Source organism: Pseudonaja textilis, chromosome 1, assembly GCF_049901715.1.
Source record: "Pseudonaja textilis isolate UNSWEBS1 chromosome 1, rPseTex1.2, whole genome shotgun sequence".
In the NCBI taxonomy this organism is placed as follows: domain Eukaryota; kingdom Metazoa; phylum Chordata; class Lepidosauria; order Squamata; family Elapidae; genus Pseudonaja; species Pseudonaja textilis.
Window position 1 is genome coordinate 120939674 of NC_141990.1, and position 27755 is coordinate 120967428.

The window sequence follows — 27755 nt, forward strand, 5'->3', positions numbered from 1 at the left end:
TAACTGTAATATTTTCCTTGATTCTTTCTCCTTTCTCAGTTTATATGCTAACCATCTACCTGGCCTGTTTGCATCTTCAAAATAGTTCTGTTTAGCACTTCTAATTTTTTGTGCCAGTTCTTCTTTCTCTACCTGACCCATTTTATGTTTAATTATGTCCATTTTAAGTTTAATATCTTTTTTCTGTGGCATTTTCTGTAATTCTTTTTCCAGTTTTTTGTGATCATCTTCTAAGTTTTGATAGTTTGCCTCTTCCTAATATTCTTTTTCTTTGTATAGTCTATTATTAATCCTTTCGCATATGCCTTCATTGTATCCCAAACATTCTGCACTGAAGTATCTTCTTTTTTATTTTTCCTAAAAAAGAAGGCCAATTCTTTTTCCATCCATTGTGTGAAGTCTTTTTCCTTTAAAATAGTATTATTTAATGTCCATCTAGATCTTCTTTTTTGTCCTTTCCATTTAATTGTCATTGGATTATGGTCTGCCCATGTACTTGTTTCAATATTTATTTCTTGAATATTAGATATTAATTCTGTTGAGATCCAAATCATATCTATTCTGGACCACGATAAATGTCTATTTGAATAAAAAGTATATTGTTGAGTTTTGCCATTTCTTTCTCTCCATATATCTTTTAAATTTAATTCATCTATCATTTGAAAAAGGATTTAGGGAGAGTCTTTCCATTTTGTCTTGATGCTGTCGCTATATAGTCCAGTTTATTATCTACAATTCCATTAAAATCTTCCATCATAACTATGTTACTATAGTCCAGTCCCATTGTTTTCATATGTAATTTTTTATAAAATTCTTCTTGTTTATCATTCGGGGCATAAATTGCAACCAGGAGTGTTTTTGTATTGTTATCCACTATTTCAACCATTAATACTCTTCCGTCTTCATCAGTATAAATCAGTTTTGCTGGAATGGTTTCTTTAATGTACAAGACCACTCCTCTTTTCTTACAATGAGTCAGAGAAGTAAAAATTTTCCCTAGTTTTGGTCGTACCAATAATTGTTGATGTTGTTTTTTAATGTGGACTTCTTGTAAGCAAATTATGTCAAATTTTGATTTCTCTAATTTGTGAAAAAAATTTCTTCCGATCTGGGTAAGGATCTTATGGATTGAGACTCGTGCTCCGAGGCTGCCATGTGGTGACCAGGCCTGGCTACTTGCTGGAGTCCATCTGTGATCAGTTGGCGAATAGCCAGCTCCATCCAAGATCGTAATTTCTGTGGGACTTCTTCTATGAATGAGTCCTCTTGGCGGAGGCCAGCAGCAGTAGGTGTGAAAGTGGCTTCAGGAGCCCTTCTAGCCGGAGTCCCAGGAATCAGAGCCTGATGACCATGAGAGGGAGAGCTGCGCCTGGATAGGGAGGGAAAATCTAAAGGAGGGGGGGTGAGCAGAGGTAGAGGGAGTGGAGGGCGAGAGGACTGGAGGCCCTGCAGGAGCCTCTTTAGACGGTCTGTCAATCTCCTTTTCCAAGGCCTTGTGGCGCCTCAGGGCACCCCTCTGGGAAGCTTTGGAAGTCTCCTTAGCCTGTCTGCGTGAGTGGGTCTTAGATTTAGCCTTCAGAGAGGGACCTCTGGAGGTGTTACCCCCTGCCATTTCAATGAGTACTACGAGTACTGCAGAAGGAATTATGGATCAAGTTGATGGCGGTTGGCGCACCCAGGGATCGATCTGTAGCAAAACCGGGTGCCCTGATAAATATTTTACTTCCCCCTGTTCCTGGTTTTTGTTTTTGTAAATTTTGATTAGATGTTTTTTGTTTTTAAGTATAAAATAGCTATTCCTGCGATGGACCAGAACATAACTAAATCCAATCAGCCAAAAAGAAACTAAACGCCTGAGGCCCAGTGAAAACAGAGCAAAAACTAGGGCATTAAGCAGCCTTCCTTCCCAGGCAACACTGGGCGTGGGCTGCTGCTGTTAATAAGCTGTGGGAAGCCAACTATTGCTACAGTAATTGGAAGTCAAACTCAGTGTAAATGGTTAAAAGAGAGATCAGATTATTCTGAAACAGGCCTACGGGTCCTGTCACGGCAAGCAGAGTTTCACCACAGCGAAAAAAAGGGAACAGACAAAATGGAGGCGGCTTCCAAAATGGCAGCCGGCAACAATACGAGGGATCCGCAGTCCACTCAGTGGCGGATTTCCCTCCCAGAAGGTTAGCTGAAGCTCTTAAGAAGAGAGAGGGGCAGGGAAGGGGAATTAGCCCTTCCCCGCTGGAGCGGTGTTCGGCAGGGGGGAAATAGCAGGACGAGTCAGATCGAGATAAATAAAGCTGCAGGGTAGCGAAAGGGAGCGAAGCGGCACGACGGAGGAAGGCAGGGTAAAATGTTTTCTTTTCTTTTCTTTTTTTTTTTAAAGGGAGGTAGTGCAAAAGCACTACTGGATCTCCCCCCTTTCCACTCTGTGGGGACGCAAAAAGTGCTTCCCTTGGGTGGATTTTTTTAGCCAAAACAGACCACTTGCGCAGGGCTAAGGTAGAGAGAAATAAATTGAACCTGATAACCAATGAGATAGCAATTTGAAGACAAAATCCTGAAACGGTCAAGGAGCTAGTCAATGCACTGCCTTGTCTCACACGAGGCTGAGCAAAAACTGGGGAACACCCTGGGAGAGTCACGTGGAGGAGGAGGAGCGTTCCTCAATTTAAGCTCAGCCTAAGCAAGCAGAGACTGAAGCACCTCCCATCACTGGATGCTCTGAGCAGCTCATAGGAGAATAGCTTATATTTGTGAAGGTAGAAATCACTTTTTTATATTTTTCTTTCCTTTTTATTTACTATGTTTTCTTTCCTTTGTATTTTTTCTTTTCTCTTATTCTTAATGTTTCTATTCTATTCTTTTATTTGTTTAACTGTATTGTTATAAATTATAATTTTTAATAAAATTACTATAGAAAAGAAATCTTGCAACATATGGACAGATTCAACAATAGTTTTAAGTGGGAAACTGAGCATCCTAGACCAAGCTAGATGCAAAAATGCAAAAGAATTGCTAAAAGCTTGGCATTTAAACAAGTCAGCCATCAACAGATAAGTAGACAACAGGTAATAAATCCCACTGTAATTTTTATGATTGAGCAGTCTAATAATGAGGTTTGACTAATCAGAATTAAGTTATATACACAATATAAGCATATAGGCATTAAAAAAATCAAGAAACAACGAAGTAATGTTAATTTAGCAGCCGGTGCAATACTAATTTAAAATACTAATCTGCCAAGAAGTGACATTTATGAGAACAACAAAACCATTTATTTTAAACTTAATTTTATTCTTATTAGAGTTTACTTAGATCCTTACATGTTTATTTAAATTAAGTAGTTTGAAACAACAAAAAGAGAAATGTTTGAAAAACATCAGTAGAAGGAAGAATTAAGTGTATCTCAACCAAAATTATATAGTATAAAATCTGCTCCCTAAAACATACTTGAAAAATACATGCATGCTAAAAGGCAACATTTTTCATCAATGGAGCCTCTAAGAAGAGTTTAAGTATAGTCAAACTGTATGTAGGCAGAGCTAAACTTAAAGAAGTATACCAATATGAAAGAGTATTACATGTTATCAGCTAGCTTATTTTTATAGATATAAATTAATTTCTATGAAACTGTACAAAACAGAGTCTGACCATCAAATTAACCCAATGTTTGGCATTATATAATATATCAAACATTTTAAAACAATATGCCATATCAGATACAGTGGATGAGGGAGACATAAAGAGAACACACAGTATTTATGAAATTAGCAAGGATAAGCTTTACATAACCAAGAAAAAAATACCATTCCAAATCCTCAATGCCAATTCTCTAATATGACATCAAAATAACAATTCTATTTAACCAAGCATTTGAGTGTAAGTCATACCCAAATTCATCATGTATATTTGCATAATTATAATTGTTTTCAATAACAATATTTGCAATGAAACTTCCATTTAATAGACAAATCCTTGATTAAATGGACATAAATGTGTGTCTATGATATGCAAAGTTCTCTAAATCAAGGCCTGCTATACCAAGGATTAAATGCACTTCACTTTCAGTTACTCTTTCAAACATGAATAGGAATATTAAAGTTGCTGTCAAAAAGAGCATTATATAAACACTAATATATTTTAACCAAAGAATCAGTTTGAGAACAGTCAGGATATAACCAAACCATGGCATTACAACAAGCTACAGTGTGCTTTAATATTCAAAGAATGTAGTTTTCAATTATGTCATCATTCTTACTGCACCATAACAAAGTTTTCATAAATCAAATATAAACGTTTTAAGGGACAGTACAGGTAGTCCTTGAATTACAACCATAATTGGAAGCAGATTTCCATTGCTAAATAAGGCAGTTGTTAAGTGAGTTATTATCTTTAAAAAATTGCTGCACTCCTTATTTCTTTATCTGTAATTTGCACAAAGGTTAAAATGCCAACAAACTCAACTGTGCTGTATTCTGTTAGAGCTGCTGGGGATATATTCTTAACAGAATTGTTTACTTTGAAAGGCAACAGAAATTTAGCCCGGTGTTCGTGCTCAGCAAAATTATGTATTCTTTGTACTAGAATTTCTAAATAATTTCAGTGATCTTTCATATTAGGATATGATTTTCCAGACATATCCTTAAGGGAAAATGGGTACCTTTTATTTAGGCTGCAGAGGTCAATAGATTCCTCAAGTCTATTGCTAAATGCAGTGCATAGCTTTCATAACACAATGGAAATCTAATACAATTTCCTTAAAAGATTCATGCAGCAATGTTCTCATTAAAATAGTAACCAAACCAAGAAGTCAAACAATGAAACACAGTGCATATTAGAAGCTAATATACCACCCTAAATATTTCGATTGTCAAGATGAAGATGTTGCATATGTAAATAGAACAGTTCTCCCAACTGAAAATCTCTCAAAACATGTAGAAAAGCATTTTATCTATAGTGCAGACTTGTTTCCACAAATTCATATTCCATTCTGTCTAGACTCCAACCCTATGCATCTGTCAGTGGGGCAGTTTCTACTGTAGGAAGAGGAAAACAACAACTCCACCTACACTCAAAACTTTCCACTGAGGATGTATCAATCTTTTAGGGTATCTAAGAGAATTGCCAAGAGGAAAACATCCTCTTCAAACAACAATTTTGTTTAATCTACAGTTTGCAATTTTGTTTAATCTACAGTTGTGAAAAAAAGTACAGTCCATATAGTATTTTTTTCCTTTTGATATGTGGATGCATCTATGTTCAAACAACATTAAATGTAAAAGTGATGCAACTGAACTAAAAAAATGACCTTGCAATCATTTATTCAATAAAAAATTAACAGATACTATATGCCATTTGTTTCTGTGGGAAAAGTACGCCATCTAGAGTTCCTTCAACAATGAGATGGAAAGCATAGAAATTTAATAAATAAATACTGTTGGATTGAAAATAAAATATCTATATTATACTATATTTGAAAAGTTTTAAAAAATCAATTTACCTTTTTACTTCACTGTAGATAGGCAAGTAAAAACAATACTTATCATAAAAACAGAATGAAATACACATAATTTGAGGAGTACTATCTGAAAGTACACCTGCTTACATACTAGTTATTAGAGGAGACCCCAAAAGTTGAGTTCTAGTGATACTTAAGGATAAAGGGGGTCTCTAACTATAGAATGCATTGAGTCCTCATGCTCTTATGTCATAGGTATGGCACATAGATAATGTGTGCAAGAAGGTATTTTCACTATATTTTAAAATCAAACCATAACATGCAATGAAAAGCACTCTCCAACTTCTCCACTGACAAGGCAAAAAGGACAGAGGTTCAAAAATATGCAAAAGGCTATTAAAGCCACAGAATTAAAGCAGAATAGAAAAACAGTAGTTACTACTGAACTAAACAGAAAGATGGAACTGAAACTGAGAAATAATACCAAGATTAGTCAGCTAAAAACAGAAATATTATTAGAGAAAATAGTACTTTTATAGACATCCTAAAAATAGCTGCAAAAAAAAAAATCAGTACCTTAAATTAATTTGATTTCAAAACTGTTTCCTTTTGTAAAATTGATACGTTATTAAAAATTTATAATACTTCCACCTTCCTGAACTAAAGCATTGACCCTACACAGTCAACTAAACACCCCTAAATTTAACACAGAATAAGTTACTGATATTTAATAAAATGAAACCTTAACACTTACAGCATGTGCACATTTTTTTAAAAAAATCAGCAAATCCTGTCAATATGATCATTCAAATGTGCTATAGCAGTAATTCTCATATCTATAGTATTATTAAAATATATTCAATACTCCTATGCTTAAATTTCAATGTTTCTGAAAAACTTTGCCTTCTAATTCCAGATCAGACAAATCACATCAAGTTTACAAATTCAATTGGGCTTATTTGGAATAAATTTCAGTGAATTTAGTAATATCTTGATATAAATAAAAGACTATAAGAAATGCAACCTAAGATAATCATATTAATACACATACAAGTTATCATCTCTATTTCTATCAACTCTTGCAATAATTTAGAAATCACAAAAGCTGACCCAAAATAACACCATGGCTGAAAGATAATAGCAACCAGCTGTCCATAAGATGATAGCCATTACAGAATACTCATTACATGAAAATACAAAACATGAAACCAAATGAGCAAGAATTAAGAAACTATAAAGTCTTAAAATTATTGTGATTTCATACTGTAATACATTTATGAGGCTGAGCAATTTTCAAAATTACAAATTTAAGTAAAAATATATGCCTTATAGGGAAAGTATAAAGCATATAGTGTAAAGCATATCTTTGCTTGTTGCAATATCTGAGAATATCTCTGGAGATGGAGAAAGGAAATGGCATTAACATGCTGCCAGGATGTTAATAACAGTTTAGTAACAGCTGGGAGGGAGGGATTATTCATATTGGCCCATGGTTGACCCACAGTCTTCCATAGAAAATTTGAACTTAAGCCATTTTACAAAGCCTCGATGTCATTTTATACTTATGTTTTTCACAAAACATGATTCATATACATTAAAAAAGGATACATGTATTAAAATAAATAAATACAGGTAGTCCTCGACTTACAACCATTCATTTAGTGACTGTTCAAAGTTACAATGGCATTGAAAAAACTGACTTATTTTTCACACTTCTGATGGTTTCAGCAACCCCATGGTCACATGGTCACAATTCAGACGCTTGGCAACTGGCATGTATTTATAGAGGTTGCAGTGTCCTGGAGTCATGTGATCACCTTTTGTGACCTTCTGACAAGTAAAGTCAATGGGGAACAGGATTCAATTGACAACCCTGTTACTAACTTAACAACTGCAGTGATTCACATACCAACTGTTGCAAGAAAGGTTGTAAACTGAGGCAAAACTCATTTTAATCACTGCCTTGCTTAGCAGCGGCAATTTTGGGCTCAAATGTAGTCATAAGTGGAGGGCTAACTGTGCCCTGTTATTTACGCAGAACATTATTGAAGTGCAAGAGAAGGGTGACTTTTCGTCCATCTGTGGAGCACATGTTCATGGACAAAGTGAGCCAGAGCAGTTCCCATGAAGTGAAGGGAAATGACCACAATTCTATAGACTGCACTTCCCAAACCTGGCATCCTCTAAATATGACTGACTTCAACTCCCAATGATTCAGAGTCAGATTTGGACCATTGTGGCAGGGAAGGGCAGGAGACTTCTAATGCATCTCCTGAGCACCGAATTTGGGGAGTCTGTTCTAGACCCATTAAATCAATTGAACAAGCTAACGATTGAGAGTTTAAGAGTTCTACCACACAACTCCAGAAACTTCTTCAAGCCAAAAGTACAGGTAGTCCTTGTTCATTTAGTTCAAAGTTACCAGATCACTGAAAAAAGTGCGGTATGACCATTTCTCATCCTTCCACCCGTTGTAGTGTCCCCATGGTCACTTGATTTACATTGGGACACTTCACAACCAACTCACATTTATGACCCTGTTGCAGTGTCCAGGAGTCATGCCAGCGCCATTTGCGACCTTCTAACAAGCAAAGTCAATGGGGAAAGCAGACTCACTTAACAACTTGCAGTGATTCCCTTAACAAATATGGCACAAAAAGTCGCAACACGGGGGCAAAACTCACTTAACCAATTTCACACTTGGCAAACATTAATTTCAGGCTCCATCGTGGCTGTAAGGGGAGGAGTATCTGTATTGCTTCGGTTACCAAGTTGCTAGTTTCCCATATCCTGCCAACCACTGTCATCCGTTCAGAACATATGGTTTGCTCTGTATTATCTATTCCCCCAAAAAAAAAAATGCCCGGGCAAAGGATTAGGGCAAACTAGAAATGGCAAGTTGGGAGTCGAGAAGGTTAGGCATGGCACAGACCGCCTTATGCAAGGGGGCGGCTACACGCTTGAGGTGCCAAGAGACCGCTCAAAATAACACGCCATCCTTCAGATGCAGAGCTCCTCACAGTCCCAATCGGGCCACCCCACTCCAATCACCTCGTGGGGGGGCCAACAGCCATTCGGAGGGCTCTCCACCCCCGGCCCACCGGTAAGCAGCACACGAGCGAAGGGGCGGGGCAAGGGAAGAGGTCGGAGAAAGAAGGGAGGGCCAATTGGAAGCATAGCGGTAAGAGACAGACAGGCAACAGAAGCCCCGGATCTTGGACGTTCGATCCAAGGCTCGTTGCCTCGACTGGTGGACGGTGGAGGGGTAGGGTGGGGGGGAAATAGAGGCCACAGTCGCAGTCCCCAATCCGTCAACTGGCACCCAGATACAGCTCGCCTTCGTAGGCCGCGAATCTAGCCGCCACCGCCCAAAGACGACATATTTACCTGTGTTGGCCAGGGAGTCGCGCTCCCTCGCTCGGCCAGGTGACTGTTGCACTGTGGCTGTTTTTTTCCTTTTTTTTTCTTCCTCCCACTCTCTTACGTCTCTCTCTCTTTTCTGGCTCCGCAACCCTCCCAGGCCAGGGGAGGGAGGCTGCCGTGCGGAAGTGGAAGGGCACGAGGGAGGGCTGGAAGGGGGCGGAGACAGAGCGGGTGGCTGTTACTGCTTGGCTGGCTCCCGGAACCACGTCCGGGTTTCTTCAGGCCTTTCTCGCTCTCCCTCTTCTCCGCCCATTTTTTTTTTTCCGCCCTCCTCCCCTCCCCGGAGCGAGGAAGTGGTCCCTTCCGTTTGTCTCACGCGACGGTTGCTTGGCCCTTCGGGCGCGTGCCCACACTTGCCTTCTAAGTTCACTTTGCGGGGGTGGGTAGAGTGGGGTTAAGAAGGCAGGCGGGGCCAAGCGACCCGCGGAGGCCGCTTTCACGTGACGGGGCTGTTTACTCGGTGCGTGGTTCGCTGTGCGGCGGCGCGTGTGCGCGCATGCGTATCTTCAAGCGTTTTGTTTGCCTCCTGGAAACCGTTTGTGGTGAGCGGGTTACGCTTTCAGTCAGCATCTTGGGCAGATGTGCTCAGTTCCACTTTGGAAGCCTTTTCTATAGAAAATCCGTTTGTGTGGAAGTATAGCTTAAATTAAAAAACTAAAAATGCTTCCACACATAAACCATATGTAGGCTGTTCTCCAAGAAAGCTGTGTTTCCGAAAATTCACTATCAGGACCCCTAAGTATGGAGAATCCCAAAGAGATTTTGTTTATATGGGTTATATTCATCAATATTTATCCTATAAAATTAAAAAGTTGCATTTGTAGAACGTTGTATTTATTGAATTAGGTAATATGAACCTATTAAATACATTTTTCATGAAAAAAAATCCTTTTTTAATTAAAAAAATGAAGGGTGACTTTTGAAAATCTTTCCATCTTTGGCATCTGGCAAATAATTTTGATTTCACAGACCTCTGAGAACAACTTGGAAGATCCCTCCAAGAATTCAATGGACCAAACTTTAAGAAACACAGGCATATACAGATTTTTAAAAAGAGATTGATTTCAAGGTGACTAGATGCATTTGCTCCCTACATGAATACAGAGAATGCTAAATAAAATATTAACAGTCCAATTTTCATCACTGTATTCCAAAACACAGAAGTGGATGTCTTGGGAATTTTGAGTCTCAGATTGTAAGGAAGCCATAGTTGTTCACCCTGGCCTTAAAGAATCTCCCTCCCTTTGAGCTAGATTCCTTACTTTCTATTCCCCACCACAGGTCTATTACCTTTTTATATGAGCAGTTGTTGCTAAGGCACTGTATAAACAAAAATTGCCCTCAAGCCAAGTTTTGTTTCTGGTGATTACATAGACAAAGCCAGTTTTCTTGGTAACAGTAGTTTAAGCCATTACTTTTGGACTTCCCACTCCAGGTTACAGACAAGGGATCCTCTGATGGTCTGTCATCCAAATGCTTAATCTGGCCTGCCTTGATTTAGTTCCAAAACTCAATTAGGTTCATCCAGGTGCTAAAAAAAAAAAAAAGGCTGTTTGCTATTTAGGCCCCTTTACAGTTTAGCAATGCTAGTCAATAACTAAAGAAAAAAGTCAGTTTGGTAAATTTCTCTAGGAATATACAGTACTGAACATGATAAATGCAGTTTTGGTGAACTTTGTAAGTGTGAGATTGTACATGATTAGAAGTAGCTTTTTATTATGCAAACTTTAAAATCCTGAAAACCTAGTTAGAATAGGTATTCTTTTCAATGAATGGAAAGAGATATTTTTAACAATGTAACACACCATTATGGGGTACATAGTTTATTCAATTGGAACAACCCAGAAGAAAGTTACTCTGGCTGTTGCAACAAAAATAGCAAAATCTAGTAGCTCCTTAAAAATTGAATATCAATAAGATTAATAAAGGATTTAGCACAGGGGCGTCAAATGTCACAGCATTGTCACATGATGTATTGTGACTCTTTCCCCCTTCGCTACACCAGCCATGAGCGTGACCAGCGCTTGATGCATCTGGCCCGCAGATCCCGAGTTTAACAGCCTTGGTTTAGCACTTCAGTCTTGGTTTCTTTTTTTTATGTAATGGTAATTCAAAGAGTATAGGATGTACAATCTTGTGATATCCATTAAGCCAATGTTTCTCAAACAAGGAACCTTTAAAATGTGTGGAAGTCAACTCCCAGAATTCTCCCCCGCAGTATGGCCACTGCTAAGAATTATAATAATGCACATCCTAAAAGTTTCTCAAGTTGGGAAATGTGGCTTTGAATTGCTGCAAAAATCACATTGTACATAATATTAAATTAACAAGCCCACAAAAAATTATAAGCTGAATCTTGCTATTTAAGAAATATATACATTAAATACAAGCGAGTCTACCATCTAAGAGGTATTAATTGCATAATGACAAAATTGACTTTCCTGCTTACTATATTCCCAATGCCAGGAAATTTTTCTCTTGTGCAACCATACATTCATATTAACAATTCAGGAATTAAGATTGTAACATGCAGTGTTGTTATACAATTACATCTAGGACAGGGGTGTCAGATTCGATTTCACTGAAAATGAAGCAGGGTTATGTTTGTCTTTGGAGGGCCTGGGTGGGGGACATGGAGCGTGGCCATGGTGTGTAGCCATTGTGGTGTGACATGTGACCTCTGTAAGGGGCACCTGTGGTGGCCAAGTGCTAAGGCAGGACTTCTGAGATCCTCACTCACTCTCATTATAACCTTCCTTCTTTCCTTCCTTTTTCTTTTTCCTTCTCTCTTCCTTCTTTTTTCTTCCTTCCCCTCTTTCCTTAATTTTCCTTTCTTGTTCTCTTCCCATCTTCTCTTTGTCTTTCCTCTTTTCCTTTCTCCTTTCCTGTCCCTTCTTCGATGCTCAGATGCAAAAGGGAAAACATTTTTCCTTTTATTTTGAGTGTTTTTATAGCCTGCTGCCAGCGAAAACTGAGTCAGGGGGGGCTGCATGAGTGTCTCCCCCCGCACACACCATTTTTGCTGGCGGAGGCACCATAGGCTGGTCCTTTGTTGTTTCCAGGCCAGCCTCGTGGGCCAGGTTTGGTCTGTGGGCCTTGAATTTGACACCCGTGATCTAGGATGGCAACTTAAAATCAAAAAAATAGTTATTATAGCATAATTTTAAGGCATCAAGGTCAGCTCTGTCAGATAAAGTCCTTGAGTTACAACATTTAAGGCCAAAATTTCCATTGCTAAGCATTACAGTTGTTAATTGAATTTTGCTCCATTGTACGGCCTTTTTTTTTTTTCAGAGCTGGGCTGCTGCCGATTTTCACTGGTTCAGCCGAACCGGTTGTTAAGATTATGCGTAGTTCGACGAACCGGAAAATCCCACCACTGACTGGCCCTACCCCTGCTTGTTTTTTGGCCTGTTTTGGGGGGCATTTTCAGGCTGTTTTCAGGGCCAAAATGACCTGAAAACAATCTGAAAATGGCCTCAAAACAGCCTGAAAAGGGCTCAGAAAATGGCCTTTGGGGGGGGGCATTTTTCAGGCTGTTTTCGGACCAAAAATGGCTTGAAAACTGCCCAAAACCTGCTTGAAAATGGCCAAAAAAACCAGGCCAAAAATGGGTGGGGGCATGGTCAGCCAGTGGTTGAATCCTACCTCTGCCTTTGAGGTGAGTGGCCAGGAGGCAGGGCTAGGTGTGATGAGTGACATCACCCACCCAGTCACATGAGCAACCAGCCATGCGCACCCAGCCAGAGAACCGTTTGTTAAAAAATGTGCAGCCCACCAGTGCTTTTTTTTGCCATAGTTGTTAAGTGAATCACTTCAGTTGTTAAGTTAGTAACATGGTTGTTAAGTAAATCTGGCTTTCATGCTGACTTTCCTTATCAGAATGTCACAAAAGGTGACTTCATGACCCTGGGACACTGCAACTGTAATAAATACAAGCCAATAGTCAAGTGTCTGAATTTTGATCACATGATCATGGAGATGCTGCAATGGCCATAAATGTAAAAACAGTCATAAATCATTATTTTCAGTACTGCTGTAAATTCAAATGGTCACTAAGCAAATGGCTGTACTGAAAAAGAGATGACCAGAAACAATATTTTTAATCCCACAAGTCTCACTTTCAGTTTGGATTTTTTTAAAGATGATAGGTAAGCTGAGTAAGGAATATCTATTTAATGTAGGCATTCAGGAATGTAACAAAATAGTAATATGTATTAAATACTTGTATACTTGTATATACTAATTAGTACCAACAAAAACGTATGGCCATTCTAAGATCATTTATGGAATACTAGGTATGATTCCGGACAATTTCCACAATATGGACAGGTCAGAGTTTTTAGAGAAAGGCAATAAAGATAGAGGGACCTATATATCCTATGAGGATATGCTAAAGGAACATGATATATTTAGTCTGGAAAAAAGACTCAGGGAAGATCCACAAGGAGAAGATAGTCAAGATCGATTTTCCATGGCTACAGAAACTGGAATCAGAAATAACTGATAACACAGTGCATTCTGAAAATATCCAGACCCCCTTCATTTTTGTCAATTTTGTTATGCTGCAATCTGATTCTACAGTTGTTGAAATTAATTTTTCTCATTAATCTACACTCAGTACTCCCTAATGACAAAGGGAAAACAAGTTTAGAAATGTCTGCAAGCTTATTATTGAAAGGCACAGATCTGGGAAAGGCTACAATAATATTTCTACTGCATTGAAGGTTCCTAAAAGCACAGTGGACTCCATAATTCTCAAATGGAAGAAGTTTGGCACAACCAGGATTCTTCCAAGAGCTGGTCTCCCAGTCAAACTGAGCAATGGGGGAGAAGGGCCTTAGGAAGAGAGGCAATTAAGAGCCCGATGGTCATTCTGATTGAGTTCCAGAGATCCAGTGTGGAGCCTTACACATATCTGGGCTTTATGGCACACATGAAAGCCCAGTTGGGAGTTTGCAAAAAAGGACCTGAAGGACTCTGGGTGGAGCAAGATGCTCTGGTCCAATGAAACCAAGATTGAACTGTTTGGCCTCAATTCTAAACGTTATGTCTGGAGGAAACCTGCCCAATATCATCCCAACTGCCCATTATCATTCCAACAGTGAACTATGGCGGTGGCAGCATCATGCTGTGGGGGTGTTTTTCAGGAGCAGGGCCTGGGAGACTGGTCAGGGTTGAGGGAAAGCTAAATAGAGCATAGTACAGGGAAATCCTCAATGAAAACCTGTTCCGCAGAGCTCAGGACCTCAGACTGGGCTGAAGGTTCTTTCCAACATGACATTGATCCTAAGCACACACAAAAGACAATACTGCAACTCTGTGAATGTCCTAGAACTATGATGGAACAACCTATGGCACACATACCCAGAAGTGGCACAAAGAGCCATCTCTCCAGGCATGCCAGCTGTCACCTGTTGCTCTTCCAGGTTCTGGCACATGCATGTGCGCCGGCCAGCTGGTCTTTCCACATGTGGGAGTGCCGAAGCCAAAAAATTAACTTCGTGGTGTGCACATGCATGTGGGGGAGCTGCTCTTCCGGTTTCCAGTGCTCTCCCATGCGCGCATGCACTCCTTTTCGGCACTCGGTGCCAAAAAGGTTCAACACTGTCCTAGAGTGGCCCAGCTAGAACCCTGACTTGAACATCTTTGGAGGGACCTGAAAATGGCTGTCCCCCAATGGTCACCATCCAATCTGAGCTTGAGCGGATTTGCAAGGAAGGCAGAAAATTCCCCAATCATCTATCAGAGGATTTAACAAGTTTTCCTGTATGTTGCAGTATTGACCTTTGTGATCTATCTTTACAATATTGTGATTCTACATTTCCAAAAGGGTTTAGGGAATAGATTGTTTCTTGATCTTCAGAAACAAGTGCGATTCAGCATCATTGATGAGGCAAAGCAAACTGCTCTGTGGACTACAGAATAAACAATGGTAAATGATTGTCAGTTTCAACTTCACAGAAAATTGGGATTCTTTGGGTGGGTGGGTGGAATTGAGAGGTACCAAGGTAATACACATCTAAAAGGTTCCCCAAATTTGTTCCACTCTTTATTCTGGAACATGGGGAACAGAATATGGCCCAAAGATAAAACACCATATAAAATGCTAAATGACAAACATTCAAAAATCTTCCCAGAGTAAAAAGTGAAAAATACCCTCAAGTTTTTCTGCCAGCACTGTATCATTCTGACTGAGCTGCTGTTATCAGTGTAATTGCATTGTACCACCATGATCATTTCAGGAATAAGAGCTAACGGGAGGTTTTTTAATATCTAATAAATTGCCTGTATATCCTGAAGATTCAAAACATTATGAGCCTATTTGGCATTCATATCACTGTATTGGAATTATTATTGTATTAGCAATTGTTTGACTAGTGTCTCATTTTTGTAAATATGTCCACTGAACAACTGACATTGAAGTTCTTCAATGACTACATAACACCACGTTTAAGACTGCATTTTCACATTAATTATAAAACCATGCTGCTAAAAATGTTTGACAGATTAAGCAACTGCAGTCAAGTCCAAACAATGTGATGCCTGAAACTCAGTTCCGAAAACCCAGCAAAACATAGAACAAAGGCATGATAGGGAGATGCAGATCCTCTAGTCTAGAAAGAAATTAGCATTGGGAGAATAGCAGCAGATAACCAGTTCCTTATATAAGTTACTACAGCACTGCAATTATTTTGCTGTCTTGTAGTTTGAGGAAAGCAGTTTGTGTATGTCTATTTGTGAGAGCATTTTACGTATTCAAATGCATTAAAAGAAGTGATACTATGTGACAAAGAAAATGTCATTTAAAATTGGAGGGTTTTTTGAGATTTAAAAAATGACCCACAAACTTGATTTAATGACGGCAATGGGGACAGGTTTCACTAAACAATGTGAACACAGGATATGCTTTACATCACTTAGCAATGGAAATTCTGGTATCCAATTGTTAAGTGAGGAGTACCTCCTATACTCAAAATTGTCCTGCAGGAATAGCAGGTTAAGAGAAAATTTGTGTGGGTCAATTTCAGCATTGTTAAAAATCCAGTGTACCTTTAAGTGGAAATACAGGAGATTTTGCATTAGAGAAATAATTAGGCATATAAAAACATTCACCTTAGGAGGACTAACTTCTCTCTTACATTGTTTCCCATTTGAAGAACTTCAGAGCAAAATTTCAATAGAAGTCTATTTCCTCATTACAAAAAAAATAAACTCTCACACACAACCCCTCCCCTCTTTAAAAATGAAGGAAATTGCAATGCAGGTTTGACTTTATTTAGATATTTGAGCTCTCACACTAAATTTTACAAGCTGGTGAACACTGGCAAATTATTTCTCCCACAGTACTATAACCACACATTCCCAAGACAGTATAAATATATGGTTGAACATTAATACACACCACCATTTTATCAATTACATAACAAATTATCAAGTATCCAAATATTAAGTTACGCAGCTCAAAAGGCATACAAAATATTACAGAGATCCACCAAATTCATGGTAGAAACTCAAGAAAAAACAAAATCACCTTCAACAAAGCAATAGTTGGTAAACAACTTCCAATAAGTACAGTAAAAGAAATTACAAGATCTTCAGAAATATGATTAAGAATTTTCAGCTACAATAAAGCATTTCTACATTAAAAAAATATTTACTAAAGTAAACAGCATATTCTATACTTCCTGCACAAGACAAAAGGCAACATTTTACTAGAAATATTAATTAGTCCCCTCCCATTCTTTTATAGGCCTTCTACTAAAGTTGCACATTAAGTGCCAATATATATTTATTTAACTGTAAGGCTTTTTGTCTGGAGTCATTAAAGACTTGTGTGCTTCTGTACAGCGTGACATATTACTTTTCTATTAATAACCAGAGAATGTTTTGTGAAAGAGGGTTTAAGTAATAAAAATTTAGATACCAAAACTAAGTCAAGTAAATTGTGTGCAAATCCTGATAATCATTATAGTGTGACTGTGGGAGACAAACAGTGAATAGGCAGATTACTCTATGAAGCCCTATTCACCAAATCAGAAGACAGTTAGGAAAAGGGCAAAGGCCCATATAGTTATTAGGGTTATTACACTGTGGTATACAGAAATAGTGTATTGGGCGTTTGGCACCTAATCTCTATACATGTTCTGATATAACTATTGGGACTTCAAAGAAAAAAACTGAACTACATGATTAAGGATAGTTTATTGATACATACAGTAAGACATTTTAAAAGGCCATGTACATTTGTTATCTAAACAGATCATCTAAACAAAGTTGCTCCCCTGCCAACATTGTGGCCTACACCTATAGAAGCTTCATGTAATCTAGTTAGACATACATGTAGTTTTCCCACGTAACCTGCCCAATTCTAGTTTTAGTCTTCTATTTCCAAAGCAGCAATCAAGGCAGCTTTGTTTTTACTGAATACAACAATTGTTACGATGACCATTTGAATCTTTAAAACGGAGGCGCATTTTGGGACGATATTTCTCCAAATAGAGAAGCTGCTTGCTGTTAAAAGCTCCACGTCGCTTCCTAAACAAAAGCACAGAATGTATTAGTCACAAAATGTTGTTCAAATAGCAACTTTATCCCTTGATACTTTCTGTTCAAGATAGATTTGTTCTTTTTTTAACGGCCCATTTTCAATTCCTTACCCAACATCACAGTAGTTCATTACTCCTGCATGGCAATATATTATAAAATATCTCTGCATACTTTACTGCAGCAGACTATTTAAATTATTCTAATATCAGAACAATCCTATACTGGAAGAGAGGCAGCTGTCTCTGTCTGCAACTCATTAAGGAAGCCATATATCCTTTAACAGACTATGTGGCAGAATCCTACCAAATGCTGGATGAAGTTGAACATTCTTCATTCTGAAACATGGCTTCTGAATCAAATCCAAAAGGGACCATTCTGAAAATTATTTCAGAAAATCATTTGAATTAAGAAATGAGGTAAATGTTTCAATACTTACTGTCTTATGAATTGAACCGCATCCTCATACTTCATTCCACATTCAATAAGTGCAAGGGCAACCAGCACAGGTGCTCTAGAAAAATAAAAGATTATAGAAATGTGTGTCTACTATTAACAAAGGATATCTTGTAAATAAGCCTCCCACAACATAGGATTGTCTAACAATATCTGGAACATGGAAAATACACTTTGTTTCAAGAAGAAACTACTGCATCCAGAAAAAGGCAGCTTGGCAGAAGCAGTATTTAGATTGTCAGAACTGCTTTGAATTTTGCATAAAACAAAATTCAGTTGGGGTAAGTAAAGCAAAGTTGCTGCAGAATGCTCCCTTCTTCCCTCAGTAAAGTCAATTACCATAGTATGGAAGCAGCTCTAGGAAGGAGAGACTGAGAGATGTACACTAGTTTTGTAGTTCAGTTCCTACCTTATCCACAATTGCCATTATTTTTTGTCTCTAATCTTCTCCCCCTTCCCAAAACCACTTCTGCCTGTACAAACACCTGATATTATTGCATATAAGCAGGGACCACCCAATTGCTATTATGGACGCAGAATAGTCCCTACATACCTAAAACACTATTTCATACACAATTCCTAACCACCAGTCAGGACAAATAGGCACTGTAAGACGACCCATACTAGAGAAAGGCTAATATGCTATTAAACAGAATCTCATTAAATTTAAAACAATCCAACCCTTATTTTTGTGTATCCCAATGCAATTAAACTACATAATTCTAAAGGATTCAATGTATTTAGAAAATATTAATATGTATTCATTTTGTTTGGGTATCAACTTCACAGACTATTTCAATCCATTTTTTTTGCTAATTCTAGTTGTATAGAATTACCAAGTCAAACATTTATGATGGTCATAGATATAATATAAAAATATAAATTTTTTGACTTCAAGGTTTCAATTTACCTTCCAAGACCAGCAACACAGTGTACAGCAATGCAACAGCCAGGCTCTTCACGAAATTTAACTTTCAGAAGATTTAGCCAATCATCAACAATCTGAAGAGATGGTGGTGCTCCATCATCAAAAGGCCAGTCCTGGAAAGTATGCATTAAATAGTTTTAGGTCTCATATTCTCAAAATCAGTTACAAACTAATAAAAATCGTTATTTAAAAGATTTCAGATAATGGATTTTACATCTACATTTCTGAGAAACTTCTATTATGCCAGTGCTGCTCAGTCACAATAACAGATATTTCCATCTCACTTGTTTAGAGGGTTAACTCTTTGTTATGAATCCAGTACACAACTATTAATATTTAAGGGACAATATATAAAGTATTTGAAGAAGTATCCTAAATATACTTTTAATTTATCATATTCATATAGTCACTAATCTCAGACAATATAACTTTGGTGAGCATACAAAACAACCATAATAGTATTTAAAAATACAAATAAAAGGATTATAAAAGACCGAGATAGACAGCTAGTTTGATTTAATGGCCAAGGCACCAGGCTACAAACCAGGAGGCTGTGGGTTCCAGTCTTCCCTTAGGCATGAAAGCCAGCTAGGTCACTTTGGACCAATCACTCATTCTCAGCCCATAGCATCAGCTTTGTGTAACAAGTTGGTTGGTCAATTTCTGTCTAATGAATGAACTAACACTTGGTTGATTTGGGAAAATAAGTGAGCTCTGCACTTGAAACAAAAATGCCCGGAAGGAAAAAAATCCTGAGACAGATGATGAGATTGTAAACAATGGAGCCATCTAGTCAAATTATCATTCCCTTATGATTCTACAGGCTCAGATTCTTGACACAACCAAATGTCAATGCATTTCTGAAAGTCTGGAGAGATGGGGACTTCAGGAGGAATAATGTTCTATAAGGCGGATGCCACAGCAGATAAAGCTATCTCCTGGGTTCCATCATATATCTTCCCGTCCCACAGATGGGATCCACAATATGACTCTTCTGCCAGACCTGATGGAATGGGCACAGGTAATTAGGAAGGTACAGTCCCTCACTTTTTAATTTGTGATTGTGCATTACCATACTGTTAGCAACACTGCCTGGCTGAAATTTCTTCATATTTTCATTCCAGACTTGTGTTGTTTTCAGGCTGCGTGCTATTTTTTAAGACTATATCCTCCCATTCCCAGATTAGATATTAATTCAAATACTAAACTTTAATGCTCTGAATTAATGTATGCTGAATTACAAGGAATTTCACAGGCTAATATCTCAAACTGTTCAAGTAAGCTACTCACCAAAACCTGAATGCCTTCTTTTTCTAATGGAGCAGTGTCATAAGTGGCTTCACATACTCTTACTATTGTAGTTACTCCATACTTCTTAAGTTCCTAAAAGAAAATCAGTTATGTCTTAACTGTATCAACTATGCTAATACTTATGGTTTTAATACTATATTTGGTAAGAAGTTAACAGTTTATCATACTTAGTGATTTGTTTTGCGGAGTATCTCAATCTTAGCTATTATAGTAAGTCACAATATAACCCTCCATGCAGCTTGAGCTGCCTTTATGCAGCCTCGCCCTGTTGTTTAAATATATTTAAATGCACAGCATTTTGGACACTACTTACCTCTATGAACTTGTTTAAAGTTGCATTGGTTGGATTATGAGTGATAAGGAATCTCATGTTCTTGTAGGTGATTTCCACAGGAGCTGGGCGGTTCATTCGGGCCATGGTTTAATTTAATTAAAATGTGCAATGACAGACAGTTTATTTTTTTAAAAAACCTAACTGATTAATGGAGAAATTAAAATCTACTTCACAAAAAGCCACTAAAAGTTTCCAGTGCCAACAAATATGAAGTTGGGAGGAAAAGGGAATGAAATGAACCTCCTAAACAAGAAGCAGCAAATCTTCAATCTTGTAATACTGAGGCAAAAAGAAAGGCAGTGCACTGAGGTTACCCCATCCAGGTTAGAACTCCTTTGTAAAATGCGCTGCCAATTTCAATCCAATACTTCTGCTTATTGTGGTAACCACTCTTTTAAGGGGGCTTCTTGGTGGAGCAGTAATCAATTTCTACAGTTCACTTGTCTGCATAAAGGCCGTGCTGTGCCTGGCAGTAGTCCCCACTGCCCTTCAGAAACTCCATAAATGTGTGACCGAGAACACCACAGAACTGCTGAAAAGAGAAAAAGGGACAGTGGTCAATGGCTAGGAATACACTAAGAATACAAGCATCTTAAAGTGTTAAATAAATATGCAAGAGTCAGGAAATGTAACTAAGTGTTCTGAATTTTCAAACTAACTAAAATAGCCCCACAACCGCATTCGGTATTAATCACATTGCAGGTTATAAGATAACCCAGGTATACTTTAAGGCAATAATGAGCAATATGATCTGGAATTCCCTCTACAGCTATACTAGAGTATACTAAGATTGCACAGTACACATTTAATGGCAGAACTTCAGCAGCATGAGTTTTCTAATCAAAAATGGGGAAAGGAGGATGGAGATGGAGGCACAAGACCTTTGGAAAATGAACAGTTCACATTCCTATTCTTAAACCATAATAAAGAAAATTCAGTTCTGTCCTTTTGAAAGGCCCCCTACAGTCCAACCAATTTCTTGGGACAGTAAATTGCACCTGTTAAGCATAGTTCATGGCTTGCTTTTAACCAAGCCTGAAACTTGGAGTGAGTAATAGAAGTAATGTTCAGGTTAATAATTCTTACTTATTCTGTTTCCCAATGAGGGGGAAAATCTCACTGGCCAATATTCAAAATAGTATCATTTAAATTTAATATTTCTGATGCACAAAAACTGTCCTGCTTCCAGTAGCCAAGTAGAAGAGAACAATTTATCACATATACCCAGAACCAAGGCTTGTACATTAAAGATCAGTTATTGCCCTTCAGAGTTGGGAAAAACAATTTACTAGCATTTGTTCTACTTTTCTTGTAACTCTTCAGATTGCAGCAAACATTCTAAATTAGAAAACAGGGACTAATAATCACAATGAGATCTCAAGTTCTCATTTAATATGGGGCATTAAAAGAAACATAGCAAGTTCTTATGCAAGCAGCTCCAAACTGAGCAGAATGTCACCTTTTTTGACTGTACTCTTTAATACACTATGCTAACTATGATGCCGCCTGTTTGCTGAAAGACCCTACAGACCAATGCTTTAATATACTTATCATTCCATATTTATGAACATTTTATTGTATCATCTTATGTATTGATAGCATAATACCACAATCATACTATGACATAAATACTATTGTTTCACAAGGCTTCACAGCTACTCTAAGAGGAGCCAATAAATAGCAAATTCCAAAAAACAGACTAAAATAGTAAGGATTTATGTGCACGCTGTCCAGCAAGAAAATTAAATCTATCCCAAGCAAATCAAAAGTACAAACACTGAAATTAAAGGCCAGGCAAAATAGATTTTCTTACATGTATGTAAATAGAACCAAAGAGGATGCTCAGACAAAACAAAATTTATAAGGATTCTGAAAAGACTTACACTAGATACACAATGATAGTTCAAATATTCATCAGAGGGAGCAAGATAAAGAACCCAGCAATATTATGACATAACAATGTACACATCATTTTACTAGGAATGCTGTGCACATAGAATCGAATCAAGATGGTTCACACATTAATTTAGCAGTCAAAAGCACCCAAAGTATAAGCTTAAACTATAAATTAGATTTATTATGAGGAAGCCTTGATGAACACATTAATTCCTGTTAGAATTTATATTAAAAATTGGCAGCTGACCTATCTAGTCTCACAAGTACAAATGATAAGAACAGTAAGAATATCTTCAATTGGAATGGTAGTGAGGTACTACAGACTTAAAATGATTATAAGAAAAGGTACCATGTTTGTGATACATATTAGGAATGCTCTGAAAGTAAATAATTTTTTTTGAGAATTTGAATAAAAATACATATATTTACAGTTGATATATTTAAACCAAAGCATTTTACTAATATAATTGATGCTCCAGACTTTTGAGCAAGATGTAGTTTCAATCCAAGGTTTTGTTTCGATAAAGCTCTTTTAGCATATTTATGTATGTGTATGTCTGTCTGAATGAGAGGGGGGATATTTATACATTATATTTGACATACCACTAATAGAGAAAGCAGATAAAGAAAAGTTGAATATAGAAAGATGGGGAAGAACTTGAATATGATTGGTCAAAACATCTACCAATCTGTGCTAATTTAACCTTTCACTTAACATGTTGCTCCCAGTTTAAGAAAGATCATTATTTGCATAAACCTACTTCCTCTTCAAAAAACCCAGGTTAAATCTGTTTCTGTGCTTTGGCTGTTTTTTAAAATACTCTAAACCATCATCAGTACCCATACATTTATAAAAGGCTGAGTGGTGTATTTCATTTGAATTAAGAGTGCATACCCTTATAGAGCATATGACAGGAGTCTACTCCAAAAAAGTCCCATACTTTGGAGAACACCTACCAACAGTTTGAGACTTAAAGCATGTTCACTATAGAAAGCTAGTGCTATGTTTCTAAGGTCAAGTTCCAGATAAGCTGCTCTTTTAGTCAACTCAAACCATGCAAAATTAATATGAACATTTTCAGGTAGTATGCCTTAAAAATATACTGCAGCAATCTGCATGGAGATGCCTGCATAATAATTATACCACAGAGCTGAAAAGGTCCCTAATTAGTGCTCAAAATAACATAGAGAAATAAGGATCACTTATAGGCCCAAAACAATACATAAAACATTTAAGAAAAAAAGGAAGAGAAACACACCAACAAGGACTAAACCCAGAACATATTGTTGTAAGAAGTTTTGCAGTTATGAAGTATATACCTCCTCCCTTATTAAAAGTATGGGCACTACTGTAAAGCAAGTACATTTTATGGATTTTTGGAATTTCTAATCTATATAACATAAATATGAAATAGTTAGATGGCAGCTTATTCTTTATTTTATAGACTAATTATGGATTGATATTCTTTTGTTAAGTGATAAAGATTGAAATATTAGCATAAGGCTTTTACAATATTTAGATTTAGCCTGAATCAATGCCAAGCAGCTGAGCACTGAATTGTAGGTCTGAACCCCCAGTTGAAACTCAATCCAGGAAATAGTTTGAGAAGACTGAAATATCCTTTAAATGACAGCCTACTATGACTTGCATCTTAAGGGAAGAAAATACAATGCTCTGACTCAGTAATACTCTTATGTTATTTTAATACACATTAATAAAGTGCCTCGGTGCCCTTTCGAGTCTCTCACGTGTCACAAAAGGAAGTAATTCCATATGTCAAGATTAAAATGCTGAAGCGATTAACAATCCTTGGAAACAAAGAAGCTGCCGTTCTCACCCCAGGCAGGAGGGGAGGTTTTAAACTGCTTTTTTCTCCCGTATTCCTTCGACTTTTGTAACGAGGCCTAGATACCGAGTTGTATTTTAACAGATTGACATCCCATCAATTTAAAGGGGAGCACTAGACCAAGTCCCTTATCGTCCCCCGTTGCCTTCAACTGCGAGCAGGCTTAGCGCGCCAGACAGCAGTTTATGAATGGAAGGAGCGACCCGTTATCTGCAGGCAGGAGGCGCGTGAAGGGAAAGAGGCCACGCCGCCGGCTTCAGCGCGCCAAATGTCCTCCTGGCTCTCTTGCCCCCCTCCGCCCCGCTTCGTGACTCACTCGGCGGTAGCGCAATAGCCCTCAAGCTTCTCTACCACACGCGGCAGGCGAGGAGGGCGGCCGCCGGCCAGGCACCGCGGCGCGAACAAGTCTCAACTTGTTTCCCCAGTGGAAGATTATTCCGTTTCCCTTCCCCTCTCCTCCCCCTCCCACCTCCCCAGCCTTTCCTGGCTCACGCGTGGCCAAAGCGTTTGGGCTCGTCAACCCCAGCTCGAAGGAGATCGGGGCCATCCAGCACCACGTGAATGGTACAAAAGGACGGGGATCACCCAGGACAGGGTCGGCTGTAGGATTTAGCCAGGAACCAAAAAAAAAAAAAAAAGGCTGTCGGAGGGCACAAACTCAGAACTCTCTCTTGCTACCCATTTCCACGCTCCCCAAAGCTTTTTCTCTCTCTCAAAATCAGGCAGCCACGAGGCATTTTCTCTCTTTCTCTGCCTCCTGTTCCAGTTCAAGCCGATCAAAGGATCCGGAAGAACCCCCTCCTCTACAGCACACATACGTGTCGGGTCCACATCTCTTCCCGGCTTGTCGATAAAAGCAAAGCTCAAACCCGGTTTTAAGCGCGGGAGTTCCTGCTCCGAATGAGCACACAAAGGAATCCGAAATTCGGACGGGCCGGGCGGGGGGGGGGGAGTGCTTTCATTCAGACCAGGTTTGTTCTTACCTTCCTTACATTGTTCGCCGTTGTCGAGGTACAAGGAGAGAGAGAGGGAGGGACGGACAGGTCCGAAATGCCGGGCAGGGCTGGAGCACTTCTCGTAGTGACCACGTGCTTGGCCCGGTTGCGGCGCTTCTCCACCCCCCCCCAGCTGCGAATGTGGGGGTGGGGTGGGAGAGTTACATAGCTAGCCGACCCCCCCCACCCCGGCCTCGTTTCCTAGCAGCAATCCTAAGGCCAGCAATCGACTGGGTTTCCCTCCCCCTCAGCTTTCCAGGCCCTTTTTTCGCCAGACAGTGGCGTCTCCTCCCGCCCAGACACTCCCTGCTAACCCCCGCCGGCGTCCCCCGTCTCCTCGCTTGCCACGTCCCACATCTCCGACTACAGCCGGGGCTCGCAAACCGGGCCGGCCGGCAGGAGGAGCGGCAGTTTCTTCCCGCTGGAGTCGAAGGGAGGCACGGGAGGAGAACGGCCAGCCGAACGACCACTGAAGTTTAATAACGCACGACGGCGGGAAAGAAGAGGAGAGCCGGGTCGGGCTCGTCTGCCTGCCCTCCCTCCCGCGCTTGGGAACGGCCGGCGCGGAAACCCAGCGAACAAAGAGGCAAACACGGAGGGAGGGAGGAAGAGAGGGACTGAGAGAGATTAGCGCAGGGCTGGCAAGACCAGGAAAGAGGCCGCTACTCACAGGAATATGGTTACTCATTGAAGACTGTAGCCTGATCATACAGCCTCGGTGCTGAGGGCGCCACCGCCGGGGGCAGGAGGAGCTAAGCCGGAGGGAACTGGAGAAGGAGGCGGCGGCGGAGGTGGTGCCGGAGCAGGGCGGCGGCGATGGACCATACAGGGCGCGGAGCAGCCGGGGAGAGAGAGAGAAAGAGAGAGAGAGAGAGAGCGAGACGGGGATGCCAGGAGAAGGCGAAAGAGGAGGAGCTCCGGCCGCTGGCGACGAGACTGTTGCTAACGCGGCACTGACGGCAGAAAGAAAAAGCGACTGGAGGAGGGAGGGGGCCAGAGGCGGAGGGAGGGCGCTTCCGTTCGTTCGCGCAAGGCAAGTAGGGGGACGGGGGCGGGCAGAGATGTCTTAAGCACCGCCTTGCACTCTCCAGCGTGCAATCGTGCGACGCCCCGCCCTCTTAGCTGACGCCTTCAAAGCTCGGCCGCTTGGCGTCACAAACGCCTCTCGCCGAATGGCACCGCTCCCGGCCAATCGGAGGGCTCGGGCGAGTTGAGCCGATATGGCCAGGCGTATGGCAGTGGGCGGGGAGCTGAGGAGGAGGAGGAGGAGGGGAAGAAGGCCAAGGAGAATGCTAGAGAGGCGCGAAGGGAGGGCGGGGCGAAGGAAAGGCGGAGAAAGCAGGTGGAAACCGGTTAGAGAAAGTCGGCTGACTAGCCGTGGCTGGCCAAGTTCGTAGACAGACGGGGGTGGGTGGGTGGGACAAGGCGAAGGTTCGCTCCCATTGGTTGGCCGTTGCTGCTATTCCTTCGACTCTGGTCTTCTCGTTGCACTTCTTGAAAAGCAACTGGAGTTCTTCCGCGAATCGCAGGACTTTAATTTAGCTTTGAGATGGTTCCAGAAGCAGTACTCGTGATAGCCTTTTGTAACGCAGTGCAATTTACAAGCCGACCTGTAAAGTAGCATCAAGCCAGAATATAGATGAGAGGTCTTTGTATCCACCATGTCTTGAGTGTTGCGTATTTGGAGTGAGATTCCGCTCAAGATTGTCAAACTCCGTGGAGGCAACTGCTAAGTGGGGGGTCGGTTTGTTACTCACGAAGTACAACTTTGAGACATCTAAATCTCCTCAGATTTTATTGTGGAGCATCGCAGACCCAAATTGCTCCCTTGCGGGTTGAGGATAAGAGTCCATGACGGAATGCATCCGGCGAATTGTTTCCTTAAAAATTATGCCACAATTTGAGAATCAAGATATGACATCAAGATAAGACGTTAATTTTTATGAAAGTCTAAGTGGATGAAAGTTTTTGTCTGCAGCATTATGGTTCTGAATTATCCACTTGCTAGTTTGCCCTGTGGGAACATTAGTAGCTTCACAACAGATTACAGCTTTAAAATAAATAAAACCCTACAAATGTTCAGTATTTACAGTTCAGATTCTGGTTTATATAGGTGTGTTTTAGCAATAGAATATTGCTGGTTGCGTTATTCAATTAATTTCTAATGTTGAATGCGACAAATTCACATCTGCTAGCATTGGTTTCCAGAAGTTTTAAATTGACACGTGCCAAGGAAAGCTGTTCTGTATCTGCACAGCCCTTTTATTCTAAAATAGTGAATGTTGTATCCTGAGTCTACAATACACTTTAATCTGTTACAACTTCTCTAGAATTCTGTGAGGTGGGCAATGGTATACATTACCTAATTACCTAAATAAATATATAAAAAATAACAGACTCCAGTAGAACAGGCATTTATTGCTGGAGATACTAAAATGTGAAAATCTCTGGTGTAAACAATTTAGGATTAAGAAGGTTTTCTGTGTTAGGGACAGAGGTGGTATTCAGCAGGTTCTGACCAGTTCTGGAGAACCGGTAGCTGAAATTTTGAGTAGTTTGGAGAACC

At 39.7% G+C, this 27755-nt stretch overlaps 3 protein-coding genes across 13 annotated transcripts in view; all 3 read right to left on the reverse strand.

Moving 5' to 3' along the window:
* PHF3 (PHD finger protein 3) overlaps positions 1 to 9365 on the reverse strand; it is a 73987-nt gene extending 64622 nt beyond the window's left edge. For 4 of the 11 annotated variants that reach the window (XM_087915868.1, XM_087915862.1, XM_087915857.1 and 1 more), the window contains exon 1: positions 8840 to 9278. The gene's annotated coding sequence lies outside the window, so the exon portion shown is untranslated. Of the gene's footprint in view, positions 1 to 8839 lie in introns of all 11 variants that reach the window. The other 7 variants (XM_087915849.1, XM_087915845.1, XM_087915840.1 and 4 more) reach the window with 4 other exon arrangements.
* A 6766-nt stretch (positions 9366 to 16131) lies between these two features.
* PTP4A1 (protein tyrosine phosphatase 4A1) lies at positions 16132 to 20568 on the reverse strand. Its single transcript, XM_026695172.2, has 5 exons — positions 20431 to 20568; positions 20097 to 20189; positions 18789 to 18919; positions 17862 to 17936; positions 16132 to 17413 (listed from the first exon to the last, which is right to left on the reverse strand). The coding sequence occupies exons 1-5, from the start codon at positions 20533 to 20535 to the stop codon at positions 17296 to 17298; spliced, it is 522 nt and encodes a 173-aa protein (XP_026550957.1). The 5' UTR covers positions 20536 to 20568; the 3' UTR covers positions 16132 to 17295.
* Positions 20569 to 20843: 275 nt separating this feature from the next.
* On the reverse strand, positions 20844 to 25991 carry LOC148127791 (uncharacterized). The gene is made up of 2 exons (XM_087915894.1): positions 25860 to 25991; positions 20844 to 20983 (listed from the first exon to the last, which is right to left on the reverse strand). Exons 1-2 carry the CDS (start codon positions 25896 to 25898, stop codon positions 20888 to 20890), a joined length of 135 nt encoding a protein of 44 aa, XP_087772020.1. The 5' UTR covers positions 25899 to 25991; the 3' UTR covers positions 20844 to 20887.
* Positions 25992 to 27755: the final 1764 nt, after the last annotated feature.

Bases quoted from the DNA above. Each gene is read 5' to 3' on its own strand.
- LOC148127791 (XM_087915894.1), bottom strand. From the start codon at position 25,898: ATGATCAGGCTACAGTCTTCAATGAGTAACCATATTCCT. The intron at 20,984-25,859 runs GTGAGTAGCGGC...TTCTCTTTTCAG, and splicing joins CAATGAGTAACCATATTCCT to CAGTTCTGTGGTGTTCTCGG.
- PTP4A1 (XM_026695172.2), bottom strand. From the start codon at position 20,535: ATGGCCCGAATGAACCGCCCAGCTCCTGTGGAAATCACCTACAAGAAC. The intron at 20,190-20,430 runs GTAAGTAGTGTC...ATTTTCTTTTAG, and splicing joins CTTTAAACAAGTTCATAGAG to GAACTTAAGAAGTATGGAGT. The intron at 17,414-17,861 runs GTAAGTATTGAA...GCTTTTGTTTAG, and splicing joins GCGGTTCAATTCATAAGACA to GAAGCGACGTGGAGCTTTTA.